Source organism: Eptesicus fuscus, chromosome 18 (assembly GCF_027574615.1).
Source record: "Eptesicus fuscus isolate TK198812 chromosome 18, DD_ASM_mEF_20220401, whole genome shotgun sequence".
Lineage (NCBI taxonomy): Eukaryota > Metazoa > Chordata > Mammalia > Chiroptera > Vespertilionidae > Eptesicus > Eptesicus fuscus.
In genome coordinates, this window is record NC_072490.1 from 50,729,088 (window position 1) to 50,751,178 (window position 22,091).

Genomic DNA, 22,091 nt, shown 5'->3' on the forward strand with positions numbered 1-22,091 from the left:
TTTTCCCAGTCTTCAGTCTCTCCCTGGTGGAGAATTGTCATGCCATCTGGAACAAGGCAGTCTACTCCTTCACAAAAGCTGTGAAGCTAATTACCAACCAATTCCAACATAGATTGCTTAGAACCATGGAGTGACCCTCGCTGTGTTCCAAGCCACTGCTCCCTCGCTGGCCAGTTTTGACTTAATGAAACCAATCCTGTTTAACACTTAGAGATAATACTTACAGTTTAAAGAGCACTGCCAAATGTAGAATCTCAATTCTTTTATGTTGTTTCTCACAACAAAATGATGAGACAGAAATGGGGCAGGGGGAATTGTATATATTGATGATTGTACATAGTCTTGAAGAAGAAAACTGACTTTCAAAGAGGCTACTCTACTTGTCCAAGCTCCCGACTTCAAACCCACCGATGTCCCCCACACCATAGTGCCCCTGAGGATTGACCTAAGGGGTTAGACATAAGTGGAAAATGAGCCTGTTTATGTCCAGGTGCTCTCTCTTGGGGGTGAGATGTCCCGGGGCCGAGAAGGGATCATCCGTGTGCATACATGCAAAGGGGCATCAACATCAGGATGTTTCTGACCATCCAAGCCCCCATAATCCTCTGACTCAAAGTCATTGCTTATGGTGTGTTTTTGCTTTGAATAAGATTTATTATGAAAATATCCGATGTCACCCTAGCTGGTTTTGCTCAGTGGGTAGAGCATCGGCCTGTGGACCAAAGGATCCTGGGTTCGATGCCAGTCAAGGGCATGCACCTTGGTTGCAGGCTCCTCCCCAGCCCCGATAGGGCTGCATGCAGGAGACAACCAATTGATGTGTTTCTCTCACATCGATGTTTCTCTCTGTCTTTCCATCTTTCTTTCACTCTCCCTAAAAATCAATGGAAAAATTCCTTGGGTAAAGATTAACAAAAGAAAATAATAATTTTAAAAATATATCCCATGTTGAACTCTATTTTGGGTTAAATGTGGATTTAGTCTCTACCATCAACATTGCTCTGGTCTCCTACTACCATGTGTCTTCTGATACCCAAGAGGGAGATCACATGTGTACTTAAAACTTATTTGTCTGAGTACATAGTTCTCAAAAGGTTGGATGCCTACATCTTCCTGGCAAGTCATCAGTAATAATAATTAAAGTTTCTGGGATTCGTTCTCCATAGTGCTACAAAAAGCAATGTAAAAGCAGGATCAATTGTGCTTTTTGAAAATGCTGGAAAAAATTCTTTGTTTCTTATGACTACTAGAAACCAAAAAAGTTCTTCTCTAAAGATAATTCCCATTTCTGTTTTGTGGGACATAGGAGTAATAAGCAATTTGAATTAAAGGCGAGAGATCTGGATTTATATACTCAAATTCTTTTATTCACTAAGTATGTATGGAGTCCCCACTGTGCCAAGCATGTGCTGGGGCTGTAGCAGTGAGCAAAACAGCCTCAGTCGTAACAAGCACACCTTCCACTGGGCAAAGTCAGGCCGTGAACATGCATCAGTTTAGACTCTAGTTTTCAGCAAAGCTATTTAGAGACTCAGGGTCGACCAGTCCTGCTGTCCTCACCCTGATGCCCTGAACTGGAAGATTCCAGAAAGCTATAAACAAAGCAGCTGGCCTCACATCTGCCATTTAATTAAATAGCCAGGAAAAAAATTGCCATGAGAGTGACACACACCAAAACAGCAACCATTCAGCCACACAGGAAGTGCTAGTCCTGCATGGGAATTCTTAAGGACGTGGACTCCTCAGAAGGGTGGGGTTCAGGGAGGGCATACATGCTCGCCAAGGACGCCTCCTGGTGCCTGGGGGACTTCTTCCACTTTCGTGCACCTGTTCTGCTGTTATATTCATACACATTCCCAGAGACTGTGGGAGAACACAAAACACAAAGAACGTAGATTATAATGAACTCACAAAGCATTGGTTCATCCCACAAAGTGTTTACTGAGCATTTGCTATATAGTCAGTAGTGACAAGCTGTTTGTCTTTTCAAGTCTTGCTCTGTTACCAAAGGGAAAATGAGAAGCAAAACTTGAAGCAGTGTGTGATTTCACATGCATTAAAAATTGCCCCTTTAGCACTAGAGATATCTTCTCTGGTGGAAGAATGGTGTTTCATCTTAACCATGGTAGTGATCATACAAATCTATATAGGTGATTAAATGTCACAGAACTATTCACACAGACATAAAAAAAAAATAAGTGCATGCCCAAACTGACCAAATCTGCAGTCCAGTTCATTGACCAGTGTCAGTGTCCTGGGTTTGGTGCTGTAGCTTTAGAAAATGTTGCCTTTGGGAGAAACTAGGTGATGGGTATAAAGTACTTCTCTGTGTGTGTGGGGAGGGGAGGGGGGGGGTGTGCGCGCGCGCAATTTCTTGGGAATCTAATTATTTTAAAATCAAACATTTTTTAAAAAGCAAGTCAAATTATTGTTTAAATTTTCCCTCAAGTGAGGTGGGTGCCTTACACAGTGTCTGAGGTTTAATCTACCAATGCTTTATAGAAATAATAATGAAATATAGTAATATACAAGAGAAAAGAAACAGGGTAAATAGGGCCTAATAGAGTAAAAATTCAACAAATTGTTGTTTCTTAGGTGTCTAGGCTATAATGCTATATAATAAAAGCCAAGTATGCAAATTGTCCCCTCAACCAGGAGTTCGACTGTGGGGCAAGGCTGGCCAGCCAACCTCCCGTGTCCCCTACCCCCAGTCGGCCTAGCCCTGATTGGCCCTGTTCTGGGCGGGCTGGGCCGGACCCCACCCGTGCACGAATTCATGTACTGGGGCCTCTAGTAAATAAATATAATAATAATAACAGCAATAATACATAATAGCTTACTCCTAAAGTATTTACTACATGCCAGACTCTGCTTTCATATGCTAATTATTTAATCTACTGTAACATCCTTGTGACATACGTATATGTTATGAGCCACATTTTAGAGATGAGGAAACTGGGCATGAAGATGTTAAGTAACTTGCCAATGAGGCCTAGATTTGAACCCAGGAAGTCCAGCTACTGACCACCTAGGGGAAGGGGCCATATCTTCTTTTACTGTGATTAGACTTTATGAATAAGACAATGCCGTATGCATCATATTCTGGGTTCCACAGAACATTAGGTAAATGACGGTATGTCTGAATACATATTGCAAAACTTATTTTTATTTTTAAATAGTTCTCTTCTGCCCTAGCCAGTTTGGATCAGTGGATAGAGCATCGGCTTGCAGACCAAAGGGTCCCAGGTTCTATTCCAGTCAAGGGCACATACTTGGTTACAGGCTCCTCCCTGGCCCAGGCCCTGGTTGGAGCTCATGCAGGAGGCAACCAATCGATGTGTTTCTCTCACATCGATGTTTCTCTCTGTCTTTTCCTCTCTCTTCCATTCTCTCTAAAAATCAATGGAAAAATATCTTCTGGTGAGGATTAAAATAATAATAATAATAATAATAATAATAATAATAATAAATAAAATAGTTCTCTTCGCTCTTTGGTGTCATGTAACACTTCAATGTGCTGAGTCAGCATCAAAAAATCCATTCGTTGAAGGTGCTTCTTCGTCTGCCAGGGCCACTGTGCTAGGGTGGACAACGCACAACCCTGACAAGTACCTCCCACCACCAAGCATCTGTACCATCACTCAGCAGTGCATGTGGGAACTTGAAGACTAAGTTGCTGAGTAATCAACCATCAGCTACCCACTTTCAAAATAAGCCAAGTGCATTGGTCTAAACACAATAACTATGTCCTCAGTATTGAGAAGATCAAAGACAATGAATATCAGTCAAATTCTGAATGGGGAAAAGTGACCACAAAAGTTTATTATCTTCATTAGACCACATTAGCATGTGTTGGTGTGTCTTGTAAAATGGAGCAACCTAGGGCCCAGGGTGTATCAATGTACTGGTTCTTCCCAGGCCATTGGCAGGAGAGGTCATGACTAGTGTTAGGATGAAGGTTCATGTCAGACTGACTAGCTTTTAATCTTGACTCTTTCTTCTCACTAAACTGTAATTCTGGGCAAGTTACCTTGTCTCTCTGTGCCTCAGTTTTGTCATTTGTAAAACTGAAGATCATAATAATAGTCACTACCTCAGAAATAGTTGTGAAAATGAAGAATTCAGGTAAAAGCATTTTCACCATACTAAGACTCAACAAATATTTGCTATGATTTGATACTAGAAGTATCCTAATTATATCTTGTAATAAGCCTACAACTGCACAAAATCAGTGTACAAGGAATAATGTTAAAATTAAATAGGTGATAGTGCAGCATTCATAGCCAAAAGGTGGACGTAATCCACATGTCCGTTGCTGGATAAATGGATAAAGAATGTGGTACACGCTTACAATGGGCATTATTCAGTCTTAATAAGGAAGGAGATTCTGACACATGCTACCTTGAAGAGGTTGTGTTTAGTTAAATAAAACAGTCACAGAAGGATAAATATTATATGATTCCACTTATAGGAAGTTCCTAGACTAGTCAAATTCATAGAGATAGAAAATAGAATGGTTGTTTCCAGAGGCAGAGGGGAGGAGGGAATGAGGAGTTAGTGTTTTGTGGATACAAAGTTTCAGTTGGGGAAGATGAAAAATTCTGGAGATAGACAAGGGGTAATGGTTGCCCAGCAATATAAATGTGCTTAATGCCACAGAACTGTAGAATTAAAAACAGTTAAAGTTTTTATTTTATGTATATTTAACACAATAAAAGATTAAATAGGTTAATAATTATAAAGTGCTTTGCATCAGCTTGCCACATTGCAAGTACTAAACAGGTATTTATTAAATACACATTTTAAAAAATTTTAGAGAAAAGCAAGAAATATCAAATGTGGTTTTTATTATTTTCAATAACAATAGTTAAGTAGAAAAAGAACCAGGAGAAGATCCTGAAGGTCTGCTGCAGGCCACTGCAATTCTTCCACCAGGAGGTCTGGTACAAGACATCCCACCCGCTGCAGGCACACCACAGTCTCCTCACTGCTCTTCCAGCCAAGTATCCACCTAGCTCCTCCTCATCTGCCTCTGTTCTACCACAATTAAGATTTATTCTCTGCTTTAAAGAGCTCAACCAACTCTTTTCTTCCTTTCTTGAAAGGAAAGAAAGCCATGTGATCCTAAATAAATGCCATGCCCTCTCTGAGACTCTGTTTCATGTCAGTAAAATGAGGACCATGATGGCACTTCATTATAGGGTTGTTGTGAGGATTAAATGGGACAGGGCATATTGGGCATCAGAGCACTCAAAAAGAGCTTACACATGCTTTTATTTTATTTTTTTAATATATTTTATTGATTTTTTTACAGAGAGGAAGGAAGAGGGATAGAGAGTTAGAAACATCGATCAGCTGCCTCCTGCACACCCCCCACTGGGGATATGCCCGAAACCAAGGTACATGCCCTTGACCAGAATCGAACCTGGGACCTTTCAGTCCACAGACCAACGCTCTATCCACTGAGCCAAACCGGTTTCGGCTACACATGCTTTTAAAAAATTCCTGGAAACTGGAACTTCTCAAAGCCCAGTTACTTAACATATACATCAGGATAGAAGCAGCATGTTTTCGATGTACTATAAGTGGTAATGTTTCGTTACGGAGAGCTTGGCTCTCAGTAATGAAGATCAATAATTTCACACCAAGACACCCAGAGCTATGCTATTTTAACTTGGTGTAAAATGGTACAAGCTCTTATAGTATCAATGAGTCTTTTGTGACTGATACCTCGTGTGAATGGCCCTTTACAAAATGATTTTTACATTCATTACATTCATGCTTAACCATCACAATCATCCCATTTAACAGGCAAAGTCCACAGAATCATGCTGATTTTTCAGCTGGGAGAAGGAAGACTCAGATAAATTAAGTACTTTGTCCAGGTTCACACGGAGTGTTAGTGGTTGTGTCAACACTCAAACCCAAATCCTCTAATGTACATCCAGGGCTTTATTCATACCTTCCTGTTCCTGCCCCTTCTTTAGAGAAGAAATGCATGGAAAAAAGAAAAGCTTCTGAAATGTTTTATAAAATTGATCTATGGTCTGCTATGTAATTTCAAGGTTCATAAGATCTAAATCTTAAACCAGGAATTGCCAACCCATGATTCATATGGCCTATATATGTTGTGGCTAATCAAAGATGGTCACAAATACTTTGACACTCATTCCTTGTGAGGTGTAATATATGTGTCTCTCTTGAAATCTGGGTAAACTGACTGGATTAACCAATAGAATGTGGTGGGTATAAAACTGGCAATATTACCTTCCTATTCTTGGAATTCCATCTGAGAGATCTAAATTGATACATAAGATGTTCAATTAACCCTGCTTAGAGAGATGACATGAAGAGGCCCTGAGGTTACATGAAGAATAAGTGGGAGGTTCCAGTCAAGATGGTGAAGTGCATAGCCACTACTCACCTCTTCCCATGAAGTTAAATTATAGAATAATAAATCTGGAAAACCATCTGAAGACTAGCTGAACAGGAGTCCTATAACTAAGGATATGAAGAAGCCACATAGAGACTGGTAGGAGGGGTAGAGACCTGAAACAGGCTGGCCCCATGCTCAGGTGTGGCAGTTGCTAATCAGAGGGATATCTCATCTGCAGAGATCCCCCTGAGGAGTGATATATGAAAAGATACTCAACATCTCTAAACGTCAGAGAAATGCAAATTAAAACCACAATGAGCTATCACCTCACACCTGTCAGAATGGCTATCATCAATCAATCAACAAACAAGTGTTGCTGAGTGGTGGAAAAAAAAGGGGAACCCTTGTACACGGTTGATGAGATGACTCATTGATGTAGCCACTGTGAAAGTACAGAGGTTTCTCAAAAAATTAAAAATAGAACTATCCTATGGCCCAGAAATTCCACTTCTGGGTATTTCCAAAGAAACCCAAAACACTAATTTGAAAAGATATATGCACCCTTATGATCACTGCAATGTTATGTACAACAACCTAGATATGGAAGCAATCCAAGTTCCATCAATAGATGAGTGGATAGAGAAAATGTGGTACATATATAATGGAATATTCATCAACCATAAAAAGGAATAAAATATTATCATTTATGACAACAGGGATGGACTTAGAAGGTATTGCCTTAAGTTAAATAAGTCAGACAGAGAAAGACAAATGCCATAAGACTTCACTTATATGTGATCTAAAGAATAAAAGAAATGAACAAACACAGAAAGAGACCCATAGATACAGAGAACAAAATGAGGGCTGCCAGATGGGAGGGGGGGTTAGGGAGTTGCGTGAAAAAGGGGAAGGGATTAAGAAGTACAAATTGGTAGTGACAAAATAGTCATGAGGATGTAAAGAACAGCATAGGGAATATAGTCAATAATATTATAATAACTATGTATGATGCCAAGTGGATACTTGAATTATCAGAGGAATCACTTCGTAAATTATATAATTGTCTAACCACTATGCTGTACAGCTGAAACTAATATAAAATAATATCGAATGCCAACTGTAATTAAATTTTTTTAATTTTTAAAGAGTAAGTGGGACCCACCTGAGCCTAACCATGCAACTACCCCTACCAAGTTGTCAGGCATGTAATTAAGCCACTTCAGACCCACCAGACCACACCAGCTGCCAATGAAGTTCCTTTTAATACAATAAAGCCAATGAATTGCCCAGGTGACACCTGCTCAAATTCTTGACCCACAAAATTTTGAGATATAATAAGATGGTTATTGTTCTAAGCCAGTAAGTCTCAGGGTAGTTTACACAACAGTAACCAGGAGGGGGGGAAAGTGTTTTATTTGGCCTGGAAAATGGAGTTTGTTTTAATTGAACTACTTACCTACATTTAAAAATGGGCAAATTTCATGTAAAAATTTAGACTTCCAGCTTCTTTTTAAGCATCAGAATTCTGGCAACTCCAGGCCCATTCCCAATGTGGCAATAATTTGATGGAGCCCGATAATAGTTATGGCTCCCAAGCATCAATCGCCATTGATGACTGAACTGTCTTATATGGCACCTTTTGGTCATTTATTTTACCTGCCTGGACCTTGAATGGTTTGCTTTAGTACAGAGTCTCATTATGCAAAGCACAATAAATAAGTAATTTATTCACATAGCTTAGCATCCAAATAGGCAAAATGGGCTTAATTTAAAGATACTTCAGCACTATACCTGGATCAATGGCTTCTCCATCAAATATAGTTTCATACACAATGGTTTCCTTTTAAAAAAACAACACACAAAATATCAGCAATAAAGTCAGCTTGATAAAACTAATTTTGACAAGTGTTGAGTACTTTGAGCAGGTGACTTCTTATAAATTACCTTGTTTTTCTTATGTACAGAGCTAGCAGCTCTGGTTCAAAAATGTCCTGCTATTCTTGTCTCCTCCCAGCCCCAGCCCCCACATCAGTCTGCCCGCCATGCCCTCCCTCAGCTCAGATCTTCTTACTGATGTGAAGTCTCTTATCATGAATGGAAAATGTTAGAGCTGACTTGTGCTCCCTCAGACTTCATATGTTGAAGACCTAATGCCCAGCACCTCAGAATGTGACTAGATTTAAATATAGGGCCTGGAAATAGGTGATTAAGGTAAAATGAGGTCATGCTGGTGGGCCTTAATCTAGTATGACTGGTGTCGCTATAAGAACAGAGGTTAGGACACAGACCAAAGAGCTGAGAAATGACCATGTGAGGACACAGAGAGAAGGCAGCCACGTGCAAGCCGTGCAGAGAGACCTCAGAAGACACCAAACCTGCTGACCTTCCCCTGAGACTTCGAACCTCTAGAACTGGGAGAAAATAGAAGTCTGTTGTTTTGCCAGCCCTCACTCACTAGCAGAGGTGCTTGGCTGGCGTCTGTTTCATAAAGGAAGACGCAGGGAAGAGAGCAAGGAAAGAGAACGGGCTCATGAAACAATGTCATGGTCAGTCAGGACTCAGGCAGACAAGCCTGTTGTTAAAGGGGCAGCAGGTGGAGAGAGAAAAGGGAGATGGAGACTAAAAAATGCCTTCTTGCCCTGGCCGGTTTGGCTCAGTCGATACAGTGTCGGCCTGTGGACTCAAGGATCCCAGGTTTGATTCCAGTCAAGGACACATGCCTGGGTTGTGGGCTCCATACCCAGTGTGGGGTGTGCAGGAGGCAGCCAGTCAATGATTCTCTCTCATCATTGATGTTTCTCTCTCTCTTCCTGTCTGAAATCAATAAAAAATATATTTTTTAAAAAAAAATGCCTTCTTGTTCTCCTTCACATGTCTACTTCCTGGAACAGCCTTACCCTTGTACAGTTGTTGACGTGAATCTGTTAATGAGTGAGTATCAGCCAATTTAAAGATTTCAATACTCCAGGGTATAGATTTTACTACCTGCTAAGAAACCCCAGGGTTGAAGGCCTTATTCAGCTTTATCAAATATGTAATCTATTTTCAAATCTAGATTTTTTTCCTTTTTTGATGTACTTATTTACTTACCTAACACCACCATGTTGTAAAAAAGCAGATCTTATTTTTAAGCAATAGTAAATAATGTTGTTTTTGCTGAATACACATACAATATTAGCAGCAAAATTGGACCTAAGCGAGATTCTAAGACTGGATCTGAAACCCCATTTTTGTAATACATTGAAATAATTTTATTTCCTTTCTATGATGCTTGAGTAGATTTACCATATGTTTACATGGAAGAACTTTTTATTGAACAATAGTTATAGAGAAACTGTAGTCCTCTTTCCTCTAACTACAGAGGGCTCATAAAAATGTACTTACTGTTAATACTTCTAGTTTTTTATTTCTGTTTTCCATGACAATCTTTTCCATTTGATTTCTATCTCCTATTCAACAAATACATAAACAAACAAACAAATAAATAAATGGCAGGTATCTATCTAATGAGTGGCTTTTCAAAATCACACAATTCATCATAATCATGTGACAATGAGCAATCTGTATCTTACCTGCAATATACTTTATTCCCCTGTATGAAAAGAAAATTTGACAAAATATCAGCTTCATTAGGCTACCACATGGCGAAAAAAATCATTTTTTGCAGCACCTGGCTATTACCACACCTCTCTTATTCCCAATTTTTAAAACAATTCTGTATGGTGAACTAATCTCATTAACCATTACCACCTCCCATCGCTGAGTCATAAATGATCTCGGCTTATTTAATAAAAACTCATAATCAACTCTATTTTGGAGGCCATGGTATTCTGCTCCCTAATGAAGTATTTAGGATGGTGATGAAAGCATCTGCATTTTCTCCATTTCTTTGGCATCTGCCCAGTTTCACAGAGATTCAAAGCAAGTGTGGCGAGGGCACCTGGACTTACCACCTGTTCATAGTCCCCCGGTGGCTGTCACACACCTGCCCGTGATGCATGTTCAAAATAATATGGGAGTTGTTTGGCTTGTCTGCTCACAAATTGACTTGTTTAAAATCTATTCTCACAGAAAATGTGTTTCAGAGGCGCTAAGGTAGACCCCAAAGATACGCTGTTAGAGCAGGTTTGGAGCCGGAAAGGGACCATCATGCTTTGTTTCCCAAGTACGTTCCTCCGTGCCCTTACAGGGCTCTTAGGCAGAAGCCCTCAGTGTAGCATCACCAAAGGATTTCAACTCTTTACATCAGAAGCTTAGAAAGAAAAACCACATACTTGGTTTTGGGCTTGGAGACTTCCTTGGCCGTTTTCTGACAGCATTGCATGGTGTTTCCGTATCTCCAGAGCAGGAAACATACCCATGAAACCAACCCGGCAAAGAAAACAGCCATCAGAGTGAAGATGAAAGGAATGTACCAGCCACTGGATGTGTATGTGTTGATGGCTGTGTACACGATGGTCAGGCCTTTTCTTTGCTGGGAAACAGCATTTCAAAGCAAACAGAGCATTAGTTTATGTTTTCAGAGGGCATCTGTTTACAAATGAGCATCAGTATGGAGCCGTGGTCCCATACAGACAGTGGGGTATTGGCCCAGATATGTGGATTTTTGTAAAACCCACAGGCGATCCTGAGGAACACCCAAGCCCAGAGAAGGCACCAGTTTAAGGATCTGCAGACTTGAACTGTATGCAGTGACCACATTTCCTGTCTTGACTGCAGTTTTCTCATCTGGAAAATCAAGGGGTTGAACTAGATGGCATCCGAGGTTTTTTAGGCTTGTACGCCTCTATTATCTACTCCACACAGGGTAAAACCCTTTTGTGCAGCTTGAGAGAACAGTGTTTTCATAAAAATCAAAGATTCTGGTGGAAAGATTTATCATCCATGTTGTAAAAAAATGACTGGATTTCAAAGGATAGAAGACAATAACACACTAACCACACAGTCTACTGCTCAGGCTTTCTCCTTGTGTGACTCTGAAGCTGTTCTGGGATCCTGCAGAGGCTTTGCTGCTCTATTTTTGAAATAACAAAATACTAAAGGGTCTGCTAAACTTCACAGGCTCGGATCAAACATTAGATGAAATGATGAAGATAACACATGTACTACAGTGCCTGGCACATGGTAGATGCCAATTACTATGAATAATATGGCCAACAACAGAGAATAACATTTAAAAGTGCTGATTTGTAGAGATATTTAACTGGTAGATTTCATTGACCAGTGGGCCTTTCCGGTGGGCCGGGCTTTCAGACCATTTAGACATAATTAGTTCCTTGGGGGTCCTCTGTGCTCCACCTGCAATTATCACAAATTCTCTCTCACCCACGGTTTATACTCACAGTTTATATTCAGGGATGCACACTATAAAATGTTGCCTGTTGGGTAGGTGGGGGAGTGAACAAGTGGAAAGGCATTCAGGTGAAGGTGATGCCCTACATAGCCTGCTAGCCTTTCTAGATGAAACTTGAATTTACAAGAGAATATTTCCCACACAGAGACCCAAATTAAATTCCATAACTCTTTACTTCAGAACTGGTGGTTGCAGGAGGTGGCACACTGGCCCTTGCCACATAAATATCTATAATAGCAGTGCCTGTCCTAGGCTTGGTGGCTTTGCCATGTTTCAGGTTGTCGTCGATTATGTGGACCACGAGATGGTACTGCCGCTGCAATTCAGCTCCAGATTCAAAGTGAAAAGCGTTCTTCACAATTAATTTTGGAGTATTTGAACCTCGAGTTGGGTCAAATCCAAAGTGATGGTTCTCATTTCCTTTAAAAGGGATAATTGAAAAATTATTTTGAGATATGTTAAAAGGTCTCCTCTAACTGTCATAGGTAGCTTTTGAAACACAATAGTGATAAATAAATAAAATTTCCATTGGTCTATGAGTCCATACATCTATACAAGGCTTATAATAAATTGAAGTCAAGTAAGTAATAAATTCAGTTGGTTAGAAAAATTTTAAAGGTTAAGATCATGAGTCTTATCTTCATATAAGGTCAGCAAGCATCAGACTATTATCAAATTACTCTGCCTTAATTGCTTCCCCTTCCTTTATCTCCCACTCAGAGAAATTTTGTTGCCATTGTCCGCTTAGTCTAGATCAATATCAAATGGGCCAGTCAGACCACAAATATCTATTGAGCCCCTACTCAATTTCAAGTCCAGTTTCAATGGCCCTGGAGACACTGTTGTAAAACAACATGCACATAGTACCTCCACCATCCAGCAAGAGAAGCAGACATGGAACTAGTCCTTGTAAGGAATTGTCAAGGTGATTACTGACATCCACACTCCTGTTCTTTCAGGTACATGACAGCAGGTCTGACCTCCATACTTTAGGAACTTCTCCTTGTTATACTGTCTCATGATACCCAGTAATTTTCCTTAATAGAACTTTTCATACTTTGTAATTTTATAATTACTGACCTTGCCACTCATTCAATGAACAATGAGTTCTATGAATATAAGATTCATATCTATATTGTACCTTATTGTGTACCCATCTTTGTGTGTGTGTGTGTATGTGTGTGTGTGTGTGTGTGTGTGTGTGTGTTTTACACCCTGCAGTAGGATAGCACATTACAGGTGAATACTAGGAGTAGAACTAACATACTAGCATACATACTGTGTGGCACAAATTTTCCTAATTCTTTTTTTTTTTGGGGGGGGGGGACTTAATAAAATATTTTATTTACACAGTAACTCTCATACAGTTCAAGGATAAAAAGAATGTTGATTTGTAACTGAATAGTGGAATGAATTAATGGAAACTTTGACACCCAGGAATCACTTCGATATATATATCCAAAATTTTCTACTATGTAAAAGCATGCCCCTACTCCAGCTTTCCTCTCCTTTTGAGAATTTTATTCTATCTTTCACGCCTCTCATCTAATCATTTTATGATCTTCCTCAGTCTGGACCTATCTGATCATGCTACTTCTACTAGACCATGCTCTCTAGATTCACTAAGCTCTCTAGACATCTATGGCTGCCATTGGGGGCTAGATTACTTGGCTGTAACCATGGTGGGCTGTAATCAGAGATCTCATGGAAATCCTGAGGCCTGAGCAAGGGTACTGAGGTACGAGGGCTCCTGCTGGGTCCTCCCACCTGACTCTGAAGCAAATGGGCAAAGGTGAAAGCAAGAGAGAAGTGCCCTGGCCAGTGTGGCTTAGTTGGTTGGGTGTCATCCTGTGCACCAGAGGTTGCCAGTTCAACTCCCCATCTTTTAGTACATATTTGTCTCCAATGAGTTTCTCCCATATGTCATCTTATGACCAAAGTTGATATGGACCTCTGTGAATCCAACAATAATACAGCTGAAAACATCTATCCTAGAGAATCTGTATCACTATCACATGGAAAGGGGGCTGCTGTTTTCAGCCAGCACAAGGACAACAGCTTTAGTTCCTTGTAACTTAACCAGCAGTGTTTCCCATGCGGGTCCAAAGTCTCTTCATGGTCAAGTGTCATTGAAATCAATGATAGATCGCCCTAGCCAGTTTGGCTCAGTGAATAGAGCATCGGCCTGTGGACCCAAGGGTCCCAGGTTCGATTCCTGTCAAGGACACATAACTCGGTTGCAGGCTCCTCACCAGCTTGTGCCCTTGTCAGGACACGTGCAGGAGGCAACCAATCGATGTATTTCTCTCACATCAATATTTCTCCCTGTCTTTTCCTCTCTCTTCCACTCTCTCTAAAAATCAATGGAAAAATATCCTCAGGTGAGGATTTAAAAAAATCAATGATATTCCACAAGAGGAATTAAATTGGATGTATGGACGTGAAAAGGGTTCCTTGGAGAAACTTAATGCCATAGATATGAAATAGCTTAACATTTATAAACATAGTTATTTCCAAGATTATATCATGTCAAAGAGGATATGACTAATGTCAATTTAAGATATGCTCATGATTAAAAGAAATAATAAGAAAAGAAATAATAAAATTATCCACCAGAAACTATCTCAAAGCGCATTTCAAAATCTTGTGAATCTCTGTCGTGGCAGTTTAGTTTGAAGCCATTGACGTTTGTCCCAGCAACAACATTGTCAAAAATGACGGCCTTATAGAGAGAGGGTGTGCAGACAGGTGCCTCATCATTCTCATCTTCGATGTCTACAGTGACCTGTCAGCAGGGAGGGAGACAGAAACATCACATCCACGTCGATTGACTATTTATACACAAAATCTGAAATAAGCATCTGGGTAGAGACAGATCACTTAGAATTACTAAATTAAAAGTCTGCCATTGTTAGTTTGAAGAAATGTTTCTGCAGATTTGGGTTCTGGCTGTCAATCAACTATTCAGCCGGCTTATTATTCCTGGGTCAGCTGTGACATTCGGTGTGGCCATTAGGGAGAGCTTTGGGCTCATTAGAAGAACCTGTGGAAAACTCAAAAATTTCATAAATGATGAGAAAAGGAAAGCTGAAGAATGATGCTTCTAAAAAGTGTAATCCCTCAAACCTTTTAACTATCTCTGCTAAATGGCAAATATGTCCTGAGTTTGCTCTTTTGTAACTTACGGTCCTCCTCTGCATCATTCTCTCAAGCACGATATGTTTTTTGATAACAATATGATTACTTCAAAGTATGCTCTGACTTTAATCAGGAGCTCTTATCAACCTCTTCTTAATTAAAATACCATAAACTGGGAAACTGTGATTTACATGGGAAAAGATCAAAATATCAAGGATTTTTAAATGTCAGTGATCGAATGCCAGTCAGATAAGAAAGGTTATCTGCCCACTCTCAGATGAGTAATAACTTTCTCAACAACATTTGCAGAATAATCCCTGGTGTGCTCATATTTGCAAGTATTATCTCTTTAAAACGTTTTCTGTAATGTTTTAACAACACAGCTAAATTCTTGGGGAATAATTCATTCTTTAATGCTACTTCTGTAGTTGAATACAGCTATCTGTTCTCTTCAATATGTGGGGTGCTTTCATGTGATGTTAGTGAGACTGCTGTGATATAATGGAAACAGCACAGGACTGGAAATCAGAAATCTTTATTAAAACTTTGGGCCTTCGCCTTGCCAGGATAGCACATTACAGTGAATACTAAGAGTAGAACTAACATGTACATAGTGTGTGGTACAGATTTTGGTACAAGTGACTTAACCTTGTTTTCCTCATCTATAAAAGGGGGGTGTCAATCTCTCCCTTGCTAGGATGGTTTGGGGTATAAATTCATCCAGTCATGAATATTTATTTAACACTTACTGTCTGCTAAGCACTGACCTAGACACAGATGATACTCTGGTAAACCGAACAAAGAGCCTGCCCATTGCAATTTATATGCTAAAGGTAGGAGGCAACGCCATAAACAAATTAACAAATAAATATATTAGGTAATGTCATATGGCAATTGAACTCTGCAGCTTAAGGAGGTAGAGAATGGCAATGAAGTGTCCAGGGAAGGCCTTTCTTTTGTGACTCACTCTCCTATTCCCTTCCTCCTCCCCCATATTTGATATATGCCCTCCAGAAAGTATATGTCCTCACAGAATATGAAGTGTTAGGTCATGTGGTTTTAATTTGCATAAATGATATAGTGCAGTTTCCTATTTCCTACTTTTCTCACAAAGCACCATATTTTCTTGCTTTTCCATGTTGCTGTTTGGAGAACTCGTTTTGTATTTCTTCTTGATTCTTAGTATCCCATCATATGCAGCTACGTGTTTTACTCATTCATTCTCCTAATGATGACCACAGGGGTCGCTTCAACATTCCATCACACACAACAGAAAAGACCTCTGTGAGCAGGTTTCCTTCGTGCAGAAATGCGAGTCAAGTGAGAATGATGGGTGGCAAGCATGACAGCGTGGTCAAAGGCTCCGAGGTGCAGACATCCTTGGTGTGTTGAAACAACAGCAAGAACCTCATACAGCTGAAATGAGGTCAGAGTGGGACAGCTAGAAGCTGAAGACAAAGAGGTGGCTGCAGGGCCCTGCAGACCTTAGAAATGACATTGGAGCTTATGCCAGGTGTGATGGGAAGCCTTTGGAGAGCTTTGAGGAAGGGGATGACTTGTCTTTTTAAAGGTGCACTCTGGCTACTGTGTGATGAGTAGAGCGGAGGAGGCGATTGTAGTTAGGAGGCTGCTGCACCAACCGGGTACTGGATGAGGGTGGCACAACCAGGCTGTTAGCTGTGGGTGAGTGAGAATGGAAGCATTTGGGATGTATTTTGAAAGTAGAGACACTTTATTTAACGTTGCTGATGGATTAGAGAGATAACTTAGGCTATATGATAGTGATTAAGGACCCAGAGTTAATCCTTCTACTTCTTTGGAGCTGGTTAAACTTGGATAAGTTACTTAATTTCAAAGCCTTGGAAATTAAAATTCTACTATCTGTAAAAAAAAAAGTATTAATAACTACCTCATGGGATGGGATTGAAGGTTAAATGAGACAGTGATGATATTGATGGGGATGATGACAACAATGATGATGATGGATTTCTAAAGTTTGGACCCTAAAGACCCATCTCCCTTTTCTAAACTTAAATGTCACATTTATCTATAGCATCAATCTACTTGCTATGTACTGTTTAACTTTTCCTATGATAAAAATGTTAAGCTCCCTAATAGTATGGTGTCTTACACATTTTTGTAACCCAGGATGTTGTGCACAGAGTAAACATTCAATAAATATTTGTTAAAGAAAGAAGGAAATTTTGTAGCTATGTAAGGTGACAGATATTAACCACACTTATTGTGGTGATCATTTCCCATTTATACAAATATTGAATCATTATGTTGTATACCTGAAACTAATATAATGTTATTTGTCCATTGTACCTCAATTAAAAATTTTTTTAATTACAAAAAGGAGCCCTGGTCATTTTTACTCAGTGGTGAGAGCATCGGCCTGTCCACTGAAGGATTGTGGTTTTGATTCCCAGTCAAAGGCATATACCTGGGTTGCAGGTTCAATCCTCAGCCCCAGTCAGAATGCATGTGGGAGGCAACCAATTGATGTGTCTCTCTCACATCAATGTTTCTCTCTCTCTCTCTCTCTCTCTCTCTCTCTCTCTCTCTCTCTCTCTCTTCCTTCCACTCTTTCTAAACAAATAAATCAATGGAAAAAATATCCTCAGGTGAGGATTAACAACAACAACAAAAAAGAAGGGATAAAAAAGTTTCTTCTTGCCCTGGCTGAGTGGCTCAGTTGGATGGAGTGTCATCCCATACTCGAAAAGGTTGCGGTCTGATTACTAGTCAGGACACGTTCCCAGGTTTCAGGTTTGTTGCCCAGTTGGGGCATGTACCGGAGGCAACTAATTGATGTTTCGCTCTCAAATCAAAGGTTCTCTGTCTCCCTTCCTCTCTAAAAATCAATAAAAACATATTCTTTAGCCAAAATACAAATTCTTTTTATAAGAACAGAGTAACTCGAAGTTGCTTTTTTATCTGCTTTCCCCTCTTCTCATTTGTAATAAGTGAATGATAATTACAAGTGGTGTCATCCTATACTACCTGGGGAGTTTATGTATGTCTACAAGAAAAACTGCCTCAGATACCTAAGTATGGAGATCACTCTGGCAGGTGCTTTCCTGAGACAACCAAGCTACAGAATCCTGTCCACATGACTGTAGTTGGTCCCTGTGAAAGTCAATCTAACTGCTGCTGCGAATGAACCTGATGTTTTCCTCTCAATGACACATCAGGAAACCTAATCACCACGTGAGCAGCAAGCCAGGGCTCTGTACAGTAAGAGGAAAGGCATAGTGAGTTATCAGGCCAGCTGGGGATCTTAAAATTCTTCCATCCTGCCCTGGCTGGTTTGGCTCAGTGGATAGAGTGCTGGCCTGTGGAGTGAAGGGTCCCAGGTTCGATTCCAGCCAAGGGCACATGCCGGGTTGCGGGCTCGATCCCCAGTAGCGGGTGTGCAGGAGGAAGCAGATCAATGATTCTCTCTCATCATTGATGTTTGTATCTCTCTCTCCCTCTCCCTTCCTCTCTGAAATCAATATAAAATACATTTTTAAAAAATTCTTCCACCTTATATCTGTTTCTTGTCCAGTGACAAAACCTTCTAGTCATTAATAACACATACCACATCATCAACACAGCAGCATTCACTCTTGATATCTGTTAAGAATCCTTTGATGTTTCTAAAATAATTTAGAAGCCCACACACACTATCCCCCACTGTGATGCCATAAGAATGCCCCTTGGTTAATTACCTTCGTTGTAAACATTACCTCCCAATTAGAGGCAGCCTGGGTTTGCATCCAGTTCTACAAACCCCATTACTTGTGTAACTTCAAGTAATTTTCCTAAACTCTGTGCCTAAGGTTTCTCATCTGTAGAGTGGAAATGATGATAATATTGCCTTCCATGAAGACTGAATGCGAAGATGAACGACATCAACATATAAAATGTGCCAAGAACAAGAGCTCACACATGATAAATGTTAGATGTGTATTTGCGATCACTACAAACTTTTTGATCTCATGAAAATTAGTTATTATTTGACCACTTTTCATTGTTGTTGTTTGACCATTTCGATTTTAATAAATTAGAACTTAATGGGTCATCTTTATTATATGAAAACCTGAGGCTCTCTACTCACCATGGTCATCGCTGTGCGAGGATGAAGTTTGTCACAGTCCACACCTTCCACCGTGAGGTTATACTGCTTCACAGTCTCATAGTCCGGCTGTGTGGTGAGCTCAATCATTCCAGAGAGAGGGTGAATCCAGAATCTTTGTATAACTTGAATGTCTCCACTAGCTATTTTGTACGTAACACAGTTTGGTGGGTAGTCTTCATCAATGGCGGTCACTCTTCCAACTTTGTAGAAAGCTGCCAATAACAGTTATTAAGGTTCATTCTTGTCATGCAGATAACACAAGTTTAAAAAGCTTGACAAGTCTTTGCCTTCCAAATAGTATCATAGTTTCTCAAAGGGCCAATCTGAATGCCTTTGGACAATGAAATGTGCTTGAAAAGCCCAACTCTACATGATGGAAGTGGCATAAGTCAAATAATATGAGTAAACCAGAACTTCATAATATCAATAATTACATGGATTGCATGCTTATTTCCTACTAGACATTATACTAAGACTAGAGACCCAGTGCACGAATTCATGCACAGGTGGGGTCCCGCAGGGTGGCCTGTGGGGATCGGGTGGAAACCTGCAGTCCAACACCACCTGCCACTCCTGCCTGCTGCTCCCGCTCATCCCCCCCCTCCCACTGTGCCTGCCACTGTTCGCACCCAGTCAGTTGCGATCAGGAGAGGCTCACACCACTGCAGAGGCGCTTGCCAGCCGAGAGCCCTGTGTCTGGTGCCTGTCCCAAGGCGGGTGGGGGGACGGAACGCAGTGCCCAACACCGACTTCCAGGAGGCCAGGCAGTGCTATCAGAATCGTGCCGGCAGCACAGATTCATCGGTGCATGGCCCATTCTCCTGAGATTAGACTCTAATTGGGGTGGGGTTGGGGGTCGGGGTTACACAGCACACTTATAGTAATAGATAACAGATATAACAGACTTGCCCCTCAATCATTTTCTGACTGGACTATAAGCTCCAGGGCAGATACCAGACCTCCTCCATGTAGTGAATACCACCACATATAACTAGTCTCAGCAACATGTGCATAGGACATTGTAGTTGCTAATCATCAAGACCAGAAAATTACAATGAAGGAACTATTTAATGGGACACTGTCACCTGCAGCCTCACAGGATTTCTTTCAGTTTGAATCTTTCTTTGACTAAGGTTCATCAGTTGCTGGTAATTTTATTAAGCAGGCAATGAACACAACTCAGAATACTAGGAACAGAGAAAACACACTTCTGGAAAAAAAATAATATTTCATTATGACAAACCCAGAGTATAAAGAGTCTAACCTAGAAAAAAAGTGTTACAACTGATCAGCGACCACTTAAAATAGACTAAGGGTAAAATTGCCATCTCTATCCTACAGTTCTAGGCAAAGTTGGCATCATTTTTGCATTTAACACCTGGTTAAGCATAATGGAAAGCCTATCCTTCTGTATATATAAAATTAACCCTCCAATAAAATTAAAAGCCATCTTGAGCATCTTTAGCTAAAGTTTGAAATAGAGTAATTATGAAACTCTGCAACTCTGCCAGACATCTTATCAAAAACCATTGGAAATGAAATGTGTTTTCCCTTGTGACCTGCAACCCACTGTGATTCAATTTTCATGTATTTTCTTCTAAATCGTTTCTGTTTTAAAAAAAAAAACAAACTTTTTTGATTATGCCTTCCTCCCTCCATAAGCTATTTGTCAATGAGAGATTTCGTTGCTCATTACATACCATCAGATTTTATTTTAAGTTAAAGATTATAGATTCCCATAATTTTGTTAGGATAACAAAAAAACCTCATGTGGTGCTCAAGGCACTCTGACACCCTATGCTAACCAACAGCATGAAAAAAACTCCACGTTAATGGATTGTCTACTGTCCTCCTGGTCTACAAGCTAAAGGTTGGATATTCTGAGGAGAGTTTGTTTTCAGAGTAGTTTTAACTCCCTCATTTAAAATGAACCATCACTGCGTTGTGAAGATGATTTAGTCTCCTCTGGGGGGTATTGCCTCAGAACACTAACCCTCCCTTAATTTCATTTATCTTTTGTCCTCTGGTAGAGAAGATCAAAGAATGTTTTGTGTGTGTTTTTAATGGCAAGGAAAAAATTCTGGCACATAGTAGGCACTGAAATGTTAGTGGTTGTTATTATTATTATTATTATTATTATTATTGGCAATACTGTTGTGGCTTTTGTCAGTATGTACCATATACTTTACATGCATATAATTATCAGTTAATCCTCATCTCAACTATGACATTGTTATTGTAATCTCTATTTCCCAGATGAGAACTCAAAGGCACATGGAGGTTATATGACCTGCCTAAAGTCATTTGACTAACAGTGGCAGAGACAGAATTTGAATCCAGTTCTATTTGAGTCCAACTCTCATGGTTTTTCTGCTACATCGTGCTGTTCCCTATGAAGACGTAGAAGCCCTCTCTCTGTTACAGCAGGACATTAACCAGCCTTTTGGAGAATAAGACACACACACAACAAGATCCCTTTATCTCTTCGTATGAATTCTCTGAACTTATTTTCAAACTACTGGTAATCTCAATCATGAAAATTCGTCCAAGAAAAGCAGATGGGAATACAAAACAGAGAACTGGACCAGGAATTTGGAAGTCTGTATTATCCATCGACTCTGCCATTCACCAGCTGTGTGGCCCAATTCTCTGTCCAGCCCCCATAGTAAAATAAAAAGGTTGAATCTTTGTAGTCCTTCCAAACTGACAGTGCTGTAATTAAAAATTCTAAATCCTTCCCATAAGCCATCAAGAAGGTATTAAATTATGCTTAAGAAAAGCTAGCCGTATTCAATACATTTAGAGAGTCCTACCTTGAAAACATGAAATTATATTTCAGGACAGCTTCAGATAGTTGGAAAAGAAACTGACATACCATTGGTAAAACACTTGGTTCCTACAACATGCTATTTTTTTAAAATGCCCGTCTCGAACGGCAAAACTATAAGATGGTGAAAAGATCTGGGGCTTCCAGGGCTTGAGGAGGAGAGAAGGGTGAATAGGCAAAGCACAGATAGATTTTTAGGGCGGTGAAACTATTCTGTATGATACCACATGGTAGATGTGTGTTACTATACATTTGTCCAGACCCATAAAAT

General features: G+C 40.1%; 1 protein-coding gene across 1 annotated transcript in view; it reads right to left on the minus strand.

Moving 5' to 3' along the window:
* Positions 1 to 1,705: 1,705 nt before the first annotated feature.
* Positions 1,706 to 22,091, minus strand: part of LOC103290443 (cadherin-related family member 3-like) — a 78,697-nt gene continuing 58,311 nt past the window's right edge. Inside the window, exons 12-19 of the mRNA XM_054729839.1 lie at positions 18,973 to 19,205; positions 14,343 to 14,514; positions 11,905 to 12,149; positions 10,651 to 10,850; positions 9,949 to 9,968; positions 9,761 to 9,825; positions 8,168 to 8,216; positions 1,706 to 1,863 (exon numbers count right to left, since the gene is read on the minus strand). Of these exons, the coding sequence (XP_054585814.1) occupies positions 1,706 to 1,863; positions 8,168 to 8,216; positions 9,761 to 9,825; positions 9,949 to 9,968; positions 10,651 to 10,850; positions 11,905 to 12,149; positions 14,343 to 14,514; positions 18,973 to 19,205 (1,142 nt within the window). The remainder of the gene's footprint in view (positions 1,864 to 8,167; positions 8,217 to 9,760; positions 9,826 to 9,948; positions 9,969 to 10,650; positions 10,851 to 11,904; positions 12,150 to 14,342; positions 14,515 to 18,972; positions 19,206 to 22,091) is intronic.